We start from the raw sequence: 10,317 nt of genomic DNA, 5'->3' as shown, positions 1-10,317 counted from the left end.
ATGGGTGGTGCCGCCTCCTTGGTCACTGTGAGGACGGAACACCATTTGTAAAGCGCCTGGTACGGTGCCTGGCACACAGGAGGTATTAGAACATATTGGCCTCAATGACTTACAAGTGACATTAAAAACAAGCATCAGGTCGGGGAGCCTGGGTGGCTCAGATGGTTGAGCATCCGACTCTTGATTTCGGCTGAGGTCACCATCTCATGGTCGTGAGATTGAGCCCTACATTGGGCTGGGCACTGAGCGTGGAGCCTGCTTGAGAGTCTCTCTCTCCCTCTCTCTCTGCCCCTCCCCCATGCACGTGCATATGCACACACACTCTCTCTCAAAGTAAATAAACATTGAAAAAAAGATTTTGACCATGTTTTAAAAAAATACCAAGCTGTTCTTTCTCCAGGTTATGTCTATTGCTTTAGCAAGTATGTATCATTAAAATGACTTCTTGTGAGGCTCCTGGGTGGCTCAGTTGGTTAGGCGTCTGACTTCAGGTCAGGTCATGATCTCGCACTTTGTGAGTTCAAGCCAAGAGTCAGGCTCTGTGCTGACGGCTCGGAGCCTTGGAGCCTGCTTCGGATTCCTTGTCTCCCTCTCTCTCTGCTCCTCCCTCGCTCATGCTCTGTCTCTCTCAAAAATAAACATTTTAAAAAATGACTTTTTGTATAAAAGTTTACAAAATCTATCACTAGGCAGCAGCGACCAGATAGAATATGTTGGACCAGATAGAAATGTTACCTAATGGGAATTAAAAATTTGGAAAAAAAAATATGTTGGAGTAAGAGGGGGGGTGATGGGAGATATTTCAGTGAATAATAAGAGTTTATTGGGACAGAATTTTGTTCTTGGTAGAACTAAAGGGTTTTTTCCTTCTTTTCCTTGGAGCCGAGAGAGGTCATTACTGTTTTATCAAATAGGGAAATTCGCTGGCCTCAGCTGAGCAGCTTCCCCCTCCCCCTGCGGGTCTCCAGCACACTGATTATTGTTCCCCACAGTTCACAGCGGGCCTTGGGTGGATGTGGGACTTCATGGTCCCGGGCTCCGCCCGTGAGACTTTCATAGCTTCTTCCCTCCTCTCCAAATGTGCCACGGTGACTACGTTCCGTCAAGGGATTCTATCTGTCACTGAAGAGCTCCGTGGCCACCCTTGGAATGGACACGCCTTGCTGGTTCCTGAAGATTTTTTCCAACCAACCGACAGTATCTCTGCCGTATGCTTGTTTTAGAAAAACCGAACCATTTGGGAATAGCGATCAACACCCATCACAAATGCCAGCGGCTCGGCTTGCAGGGGCCAATGGCCCAAACTTCTCGGTTTACAGCATGTCTTGTAGCAAAGGCGAAGGGGAGAGAAGGGTCATTCTTGGCCTCCGCTTCCTGCTCTGAGCAAGGGAAGAGCGTGAAGTGTCCGTCTGAAACGGGGCTTCAAAAGTGACTCCGGCGCGTCGTTCGTTCCAGCTGTCCGCGTTCCCATCGCCCCCAGACACGCAGCCGAGTATGTACGGACTTCACAGCGGTCAGCAGACCGGATATTATCATCCTCCCTCTTTCCCCTCCTACTATGGTTACTTCGTGGCTCGGTGCAAATCTTTGAATTAGCAAAGGACTTCATAAACGTGTCCTTTTCAGCTTTTGAAGTGCTTTGGTCGGGTGTGAGAGGCGAGGGTGCTCCCAAGAATTCAGGAAGCTTACTTCCAGGCCTCCGGGCAGCACGGGCACCCCTTCCTCCCACCCCGCTGCTCCTTTGCCCCGTGTGTGCCAGCCAGAGGCCAGGGGCACGGCAGCCCCGCCTCGTGTTTCCGAAGACTGCAGAGGTGGAGACGCCCGCCTCTGATGAAATCCAGAAGCGGCCACGTGTGAACACAGGTTTCCTAAAATTGAAATCATGCAAGGGGTCCGCAGCAATAAAACACGCGTTGGCCGCCTGTTATTCAACGTGATTGAAGGCTTAATGCGCTGAGCCTTGTCCCTTCCCTCCCCCACCCTCTGTGAAAGAAAAAGGTTTCTCTTCGTCATCTAAAGGCTAGACTTCCAGGAAAGCTAAAATTCTGTATTTCTAGGCTGCTATGTGCCCCCAATTCCTAAGTTACACATTACGTTTGTATACATGATTTGTTACTAACATTTATTTGTCGGTGGCCTAGGTAATTTTTACTAAACGGACTCATGAGGAAATAATAAGGTGGGGGTTATTTTCTAAAGAACATTTATTGAACCCTTCACATGTGCCAGGTGCCGATACACCGATAAAAATATAAATGTCTCATAAAAATACCAAGTGATTTTTTTTAAGTAAATGAAAACTTATCCCAAAGTAGGACAATACAGGACTGAAAAGTTAACAGGCGGGGGCAACCCCCCCCCTCCCCCCCCCCCCCCCCCCCCCCCGTTTCCTGGGCACGGGCGCCCACGCACGAGGCTCTCGGGGACAGGCGGGTTTCCCGCGGGGAGCGGCCATCCCCCCATCCTGATTTTCAAGAGCCAACATTTCTCGCTCCCCCTCCACGTGCACTGCGGGTCCACCGCCCCACCGAGGACCTGGGGCCAGAGCGCTTCTGTCGGGGAAACTGCCGGAAAGCAAGTCGGAGAGAACATAAAGCTCTGCCGGCCAGCGACACACTTCGCTGCCTTTCACGTTTCGATAGCAAAGCGAGTCACGTGAGATGGGAAGTGTTATTCCTTTCCCAGAGGGGTTATTTTTTAAGTTTTTACTTGCAAATGATTCTGACTTCACAGGAAATTGCAGAATTACTGCAGAGAGGTCTTGTGTGTCCTCTCCCCAGTTCTCCGCAGTGGTAACATCTTACATAAGCGCAGGACCACAGCCAGGCAATGGGCATCCGGACCGCCCACACACCTGACTCAGCGCTCACCAGTGGTACGCGTGCGTGTGCACGTGTGTTCTGCGTGACCCCGTCTGCGGAGTCTTGTGTCACTGCTGCACAGTCGAGATGCAGACGAGTTCCGTGAAGGTCTCCCTTTTATGGCCACACCCACCCCGTACCCCCATCCTAACGTCTGCCGACCACCAATCTGCTCTCCATTCAAGAATGCTGTTACATAAATGGAAACACAGGAGGTAACCTCTGGGGACTGGCTTTCTTCACTCAGCACAAGGCCCTTGAAATCCATCCAAGTTGCAGGCATCAGCAAATCATTCCTTTGGGTAGCTGAAGAGGCATGTTCTGTGATGCGGATGCGTGATGAACAGTTTCTGCAGCACAACAGAGGCCAGCAGACTTCTCACCTCCTTTTTACCATAGTGTTTGGTTTGCTGATGGCACTTTCTCAGGCAGCTCGGAGCAGCTGACGCGGCTTTAGCTGAGGGTGCGGGGGAGGGGGGGGTGCTGAGCGTGCGGCACCCGGGCTGCGCTCCTGTCATCCCTCCATAAATAGGGACAAGAAGGAAAAATCCAGAAGGCTCTAGTTCCGAGGATTATGAATTAATACTAGTTCCAAGAATTATCACCTCCTTTCACGGAGGTAAGTGGTATCTCCTTCAGGGGCAGATCAGATGACGGTCCCCTTCACAAGTCCTGCGATGCCCCAGGAAAGCTGCCGAGAAGAATCAGCAGCCCATTGGGTAGAGCCAGAATGGGCCTGTTTTAAGGGGGCAGATGGCCTGAGGCAGAGGCCTGGGTCCTAATCAAGGCCTTGGCCAAGCCATTAAGCTGTCTGTACTTTGGCTTTAACCTGTTCTTAGGTGAGGAGAGCGGATTTTAGACAGGTTGTAAGATTTCTTCCCAGGACAAATCCACAGACTCAAGTTGGCAAAGGCATCCCGAGCCCTGGCAACAAGGAAGTCATGATGAGATGCTGTATTCTTTATTTTGGAAATCAGGCCAGAGCCAGCCCCATTCTAGGGGACAGGAGGAGGTTATAGCTTTTCAATCTACCAAGGAAATAGAGAGAAACGTCACATAGGATCCTTTACTGTGTTATGTTACTATCTACACTGAGATTTCACGGTCTAGTCCAGAATCATAATTCACGTAACAGCGAAACTCATTTCCCAAGGTCCGGGTGTGTTTTGGAATAAATTTGCACATCTTCACGCCAAGAAGTTTCGCTGCCTCTTCTTCCATGACGGCACCTGAAGGGAACAGACCCAGTGAACTCGAAGCCTGAAATACCAACCACTGTGCCACCACGAGTGGTGAGGGGTTCTAGACTAGAATACGCGAGGTAATGAGATGATCGTATCACTCAATAAATATGGGGGAAGGTCAATTCTTTATATCCTTTTTCACTTTCTTCAACAAATTTGCAAATTACCTACTTTTTTCCTTTTTAATTAACATTTTTTTTTTTGCTTTAAGTTTTTTAAGTTTCTTTTGAGACAGAGCGTGTGCATGCACCAGTGGGGGAGGGGCAGAGAGAGATGGAGAGAGAGAATCCCAGTCTCCACGCTCAACTCGGCACGGAGCCTGACTCCGGGCTCGATCCCACGACCATGAGATCATGACCTGAGCCGAAATCAAGAGTTGGTCGCTTAACCGAAGGAACCACCCAGGCGCCCCTCCTTTTTAATTTAAAAAATAGTTTTCCTACCTCTACAAAACTGAGACACTTAGAAATTTAGAAATAAAGGCACATTCCACAAAGTAACATACGGAGAGTAAAAATAATTACTAGGAACTAGTGTTTTCCAACTTTGAGTCAAGAACCCCGCTCTCATTCACATCTAATCTTGCAAACTCATTGGAACTCATTCACACCAGCTTCTGGCTGACTGGTCCCCACGTCCCACCCACTGCCTGGCCCACGGCCACCGCTGTGGACACAGCCCCTGGGTGTCTCTGAGCACCTCTCCCGAGACACCCCACTGCATAAAGTGCTTCTGCAGCTCACGCAGGCAGGAGACCCAGGGTTCGCCCCAGATTCTCCCCTTCCCTCCACATCCGAGCACAGCAGGCTCTTCTGCCTTCACCTCGCTCCACCCCCGCCCACCTTTTTACTGACACACCTTGTCCACGCCTGTCTCAGCTGGACACACCCTCATAGGGCCTGCTCCCACCTGTGCCCTAAATCCTTTCCAGCACAGAGTGGAAGTGCACTTCTTGAGGCAAACTGGGTCCCATCAGTTGGGGGCCGACAGCTTTCAATGAAAGTCCCAACAATGGCAGCTGTCACCTGTAAGGGACCCTCTCGCCCCCTCCCCCCACTCCAGCCGTGCTACCTGCACACGCGAGGGGGCAGGGCTCCCCGCATCCCTCTAAGAACCAGGGGGCCACAGGCCCTGGGGGCCACCCCTCGAGGTCTCCCCTGGAGTGCTACTCCTCCAAGAACCCCTGCCTGCCCGGCCTGAAGGACACCCCTCATGGTTCTCAGTGCCTGCCGGGCCCTTCTGATTCTTTCACTACACTTCTCAGAATTGGTCATCACCTCTCCCATCTGTTCGGTTACATTTTTTAGCCTATCTTCTGAAACTAAAAGGTAGGCTCCACGAAGCCGGGGCCCCCGCCCACCTGGCAGCTGGCACAAAGGGCTAGCAAACAACCGTTGAAATGATAACCCTTAGGTAAATGTTACTTGTGACAACCAGAGTCACCTTCTTGACAATTCTCCAGCTTCAGGGACAAGAGACCCCCTGCAGCTCTGCTCCCGGCTCGGCCCAGCCTGAGGGGCCCTGGACGCCGGCCGCCCCAAGGAGACAGACCATGAGGTAACGTTCTAGTTCTCCGCCAACGCTCCGCATGTCCACCTTAAGAAAGAATGCCACTCTCACCAGTAAGAAAACTCTTCTGCTGGTGAGATCAATTTAATCTACTGTCTAGCTCTGTAACCTTGGGCAATTCAGCTTAACGTTATCAATTCCACATTTCTCTCATCACATGTAAGGCTGGATCAAACACTGCTACTATTCCTGATGAGGGTGAGTAAAAATAACACTCAGAGCACACTCACCATGTGCCAGACCACACCCTGTGTGTATCATGTCACTTAATTCCAATAACGCTGAAAGGAGGGTAGTGTTACCAGTCCCGGTTTACAGATAAGGAAACCTGGCACAGAGAGACTGGTTATGTAACTTCTTGAGGTCACACAGTGAGTGGTGGATTCAGGATTTGAGTTCTAAGATCGCTTCCAACTCCTGGAACCTAAGACTGGAATATCTCCTGGTCAACATTCGTGAGTCGTGCAATCCGGCACCTACCTGTGCACAGCAGAATCTTGCCCTGAGTCAGATACTTGATGGTTTCTGACGTTTTCCTGAGACATTCCTCGGAGAGATAGGGGGGATCTGCTATTACGATGTCAAAACTGTGTGCAGCAATTTTTTCAGGTAAATCCAATGGATTATTGTAATCATAGAAGATAAACTCCTCTCCGTATATAGCAAATCTTTTGTCATATTCAAAGATGTATATAGAAAAGTCTTCTCTGTGTAGCTCTCTCAGTTTCTGGTAAACACTGGGGGCACTCACACAGGCTATTCTGGAAAACAAAAGGAACAAATTCATGGAAGATCTTTAATGGAGAGCTACTGGTATTAAATAACAACTGCTTCACTAAAAAATATAGGTCCTGTGTTCAGCTCTTCAAAGGGAATCACAGTGCAAGCTAATGTAAAGGCAGTAAATTTCAAGAAAAAACTACACTGTTTTGCTTTTAAGGAATACGGTGTTTAAAAATCCTGCAACTCATAAGGTATGAAAGGATACATAAATGTGCTTTTCTAGTAAAAAATGTAAAACATTAGGAACACATTAGCAAGAAAGTTAGAAAGCCCAAGGCTTAAATTTGCTTATTATTTTCATGTTGGTCCTCATTTCAACATTTATTTCAAATACTTTTAGTCTCAAATTAATTCTTTTGAAGTTACTTTTAAAAAAATTTTATTGGGGCACCTGGGTGGCGCAGTTGGTTAAGCGTCCGACTTCAGCCAGGTCACGATCTCGCGGTCTGTGAGTTCGAGCCCCGCGTCAGGCTCTGGGCTGATGGCTCGGAGCCTGGAGCCTGTTTCCGATTCTGTGTCTCCCTCTCTCTCTGCCCCTCCCCCGTTCATGCTCTGTCTCTCTCTGTCCCAAAAATAAATAAAAAATGTTGAAAAAAAAATTTTTTTTTAATTTTTATTTTTTTTTAAGTATTTATTTTTGAGAGAGAGAGAGAGTGAGCGGGGCAAGTGCAGAGAGAGAGAGGGGGACAGAGAATCCAAAGCAGGTTCCACACTGACAGCACAGAGCCCGATGTGGGGCTCAAACTCATGAATTGCGAGATCATGACCTGAGCCGAAGTCAGATGTTCAACCAACTGAGCCGCCCAGGAGCCCCTGATGTTACTTTGTAATATTCATAATCTAGGAAGAAAAATCCCAAATGATGCCTCAATAGCTCCAGTTTTCTGCAAAGATACCTTAAAATTCAATCGCAGTACAGACAAGCTACTTTAAAACTAGCAGATGCATCTCTGAACAGAGACCATGTTCCACGGACCGGGTGGGTCCCCGTGCCCGGCTAAAAAGGCTTCTCAGCCCCAGGGCACTGAAGCGTGTGATACACTCTGGCGATGATACACACGCTTCTATGGGAAACACGCGTGTCCCAGCCCAGGGACACAAGGGCCAGCGGGGCCCCCAGTCCAGGCTGCTGCCAGAGCTCTGGTGAGGAGATAGGCAGAGGACGTGGGACGATGTCCTCACTGTGCTCAAAGATAACAGGCCGCGACCCGGGCAAATATCTTCTGAGAAAGAGGGTGAACTACAGATAGGTTCAGACAAACTAAGTCCGAGAGTCTGTCACCACAGACCTGCACGCGATTCCAAAGCACGTACTTGGGGCAAAAGGAAAGTGGTCTGAGGTGCAACAGGGACTGAGAGCGGGATGGCGATGACCCTGGGGGAGGCAGTGACCTTTACATGCAGCAGCAGGTCACCTTCCGCAGGGGATGCGACCGGAGCCCTGGAGTCTCTCTTTACGATGGGGAGTATGATGGAGGCTTAAATGGGACGTCCCCCGAGAGCACGCAAACAGTGGAGAGGGCGCACAGTAAGGGCTCAATAAATGCTACTATTACTATTCATTTTGAATATTACGACAGAGCTCGAAAAAATACTGAAGATGCTTTTCAGAAAAAAATAAATTTCTTCCAAAGCCCTTTATTAATGGAAAAAAAGAAAGTATGTGTAAATACTGTCATTAAGAAGAACCCAATAAGCATTTCTATATAATGTTAAAAGAAAAAGAGCAGCAAAAACAAAAAAACCCAAAAAACTCAGGACTTCCAGTTTAAGATGGCAGGCATCGCACATTCATGTACATTTGCTCCCTCATGAAAACCTACTAAATAAAACGTGAGTAAAATTCTTTTGTTTTGTTGCTTAAGCACAAACCGCCAAGAGCAAAGAGAATTCAAGAGGAGACCAAAACAAACAAAAACCAAAAACCCCACAAAAGCCAACCAGCCAGCCAAACAAAAACCCCTTAAGAGGCAGAAAAGCAGGGGCGCCTGAGTGACTCGGTAGGTTAAGCGTCAGACTTCGGCTGCCATCGTGATCTCGTGGCTCCTGAGTTCGAGCCCCGCGTTGTGCTCTGGGCTGCCACTGCTGAGTCTGTCGGATTCTCTCTCTCTGCCCCTCCCCTGCTCGCTCTCCCTCTCAAAATAAAGAAACTTAAAAAAAAAAAAAAAAAAAAAAAAAAAAAAAAAAAAAGCAGAAAAGCAAAGGGATAGCTGGTATTTGGCTCAGTGGACCCAAAAAAGCCAAATCCCAAACTAGGTGTCATAGGTAAGCTGAGAAGCAACCTGGTTTACATCCGAGGGCCCTCAGAGGCTCCGGAAGCTGCAGGACCAGGTCACTCAAGAAATGGGGGTGAAGGTGGGGCTAGAAATAGGAGGGTTCATTGAAAGGTCTCTTTAAGAGGCTCGTTCCCAGGATTCTCTTCCCTACCCCAAGTCTCTAGGTGTCTGCCCCTCTGCGACTGCGACAGAAAACTTTCCCCAAACTGAAGGACCTGAGTTAAAAGAATGAAAGGGTTCTCCAAGCAGTACAGATGAGAGCACCACAGCAAGACCCAACGAATACCGGGATTAAGGGAAAACCCTAAGCTTGTAGTGGGCAGGGATGGGAAAACACAGGTTTTCCTGTAAGAAATCGGAATGGCGTTGGTTTCTCAACAGCACCTATGGGAACCTGGAGGCAATGAAGCAATGCCCTCAAAACCTGGGAGAGATACCCAACAAAACTATCACAACCAAGGGGAAGGATAGAATAAAAGTATTTGTAGACACGAAAGGTTTAACCACTTCCCTCCCATGTACCTTTTCTGTGGAAGCTATTGAAGGATGTACCAACCAAAGTAAGGCTGTAAACTAAGAACTAGGGTACAGGAAACAGGAACCCAGAACAAGAGAGAGGCAAAAGGCTCTGACGCATGATGGTGAAGGGAACACCGAGGTAAGTAAGACCTGTAGCAAAGCCAGAAATCAACGAGTCCAGATAAGAGCAGCTTGCAAAGCCTTGGGAGCAACTTCCTTCACAGAGTTGGAACACGACTGAATTTACTGACAGGAGATTCACGGAGCGTCTTAGAGTTAATTTATGATATGGACACAGAAATACATACAAAATAGAATTATTTTCTTCAGAAAAATGAAAAATTATACAGAAAAGGAAAAGAATAAGGTTCAACTGTGAAGAACATTTATGCTGGCATAATATAAACCCTGTTCTAACCAAGATTAGGATCAATCTATTAGGAGCGTGAACAAAAAGCATGCCTACTTGTGGCAGCTGTGGAGTATGAGAGAGAGCTAAATCCTCATGCTCCATAGTGAGAAGTCAAGAAACGTGGGGAGTAAGCTTAGAAATTTCCCTGGGCTTGCACCAATGGGTTAACAAGGCATAGAGAATTACAAAGCCATAGGATGTTCACACCCAAGTTTGGGTAAACAAGATTAGGTGAATAAGGATAGAGAAGAGGGGCTAAGGCCCCCAGAATAAAGTGAGGGGGGGGGCAAAGGCCCCCAGAACAGAGAGGGGGGCAAAGGCCCCCAATACAAATGTATATGAGGTAAGCAAGATTAGGTATTCAGGGCGAAAGTGCCCCCCAATTTAGTACTACAGCAGAAAGCTGCTTTCACAGGAAGGAAGGACCAAGTTAGGTAAACAGGTAACTAGGGCTATAGACTGCTATGCTGCAGGCTGCAGGTGAGGAGCTGATTAACAAAAGAAAGGTGCCTTGTTGACCCCAAGGTTGCTTGCTCTACCTGTCTCAGCCCCTAGGCTAGCTAAAATAAACAGAGGTGGGGCCTCATGTCTGCTGTAAACAACTTCTGGCCGGCCCCCAGGATTTTGTTTTGTATTAACCAAACCCCTAAACC

At 48.3% G+C, this 10,317-nt stretch overlaps 1 protein-coding gene across 4 annotated transcripts in view; it reads right to left on the bottom strand.

Annotated features, from left to right (window-relative positions):
- The window catches only part of EEF1AKMT1 (EEF1A lysine methyltransferase 1), a 36,883-nt gene that overhangs the window by 8,305 nt on the left and 18,261 nt on the right, over positions 1 to 10,317 (bottom strand). For 2 of the 4 annotated variants that reach the window (XM_019448009.2, XM_019448013.2), the window contains exons 4-5: positions 6,155 to 6,435; positions 3,807 to 4,090 (exon numbers count right to left, since the gene is read on the bottom strand). In XM_019448009.2, the coding sequence (XP_019303554.1) occupies positions 3,948 to 4,090; positions 6,155 to 6,435 (424 nt within the window). In that variant the 3' untranslated portion in view covers positions 3,807 to 3,947. Of the gene's footprint in view, positions 1 to 3,806; positions 4,091 to 6,154; positions 6,436 to 10,317 lie in introns of those variants that run through there. The other 2 variants (XM_053901061.1, XM_053901058.1) reach the window with 1 other exon arrangement.

This window comes from Panthera pardus, unplaced genomic scaffold, assembly GCF_024362965.1.
Source record: "Panthera pardus isolate Hobbes unplaced genomic scaffold, ASM2436296v1 HiC_scaffold_1, whole genome shotgun sequence".
Classification (NCBI taxonomy): Eukaryota; Metazoa; Chordata; class Mammalia; order Carnivora; family Felidae; genus Panthera; species Panthera pardus.
Note: the sequence above shows the minus strand (reverse complement) of the source record. Positions and strands in the feature narration are given on the sequence as shown.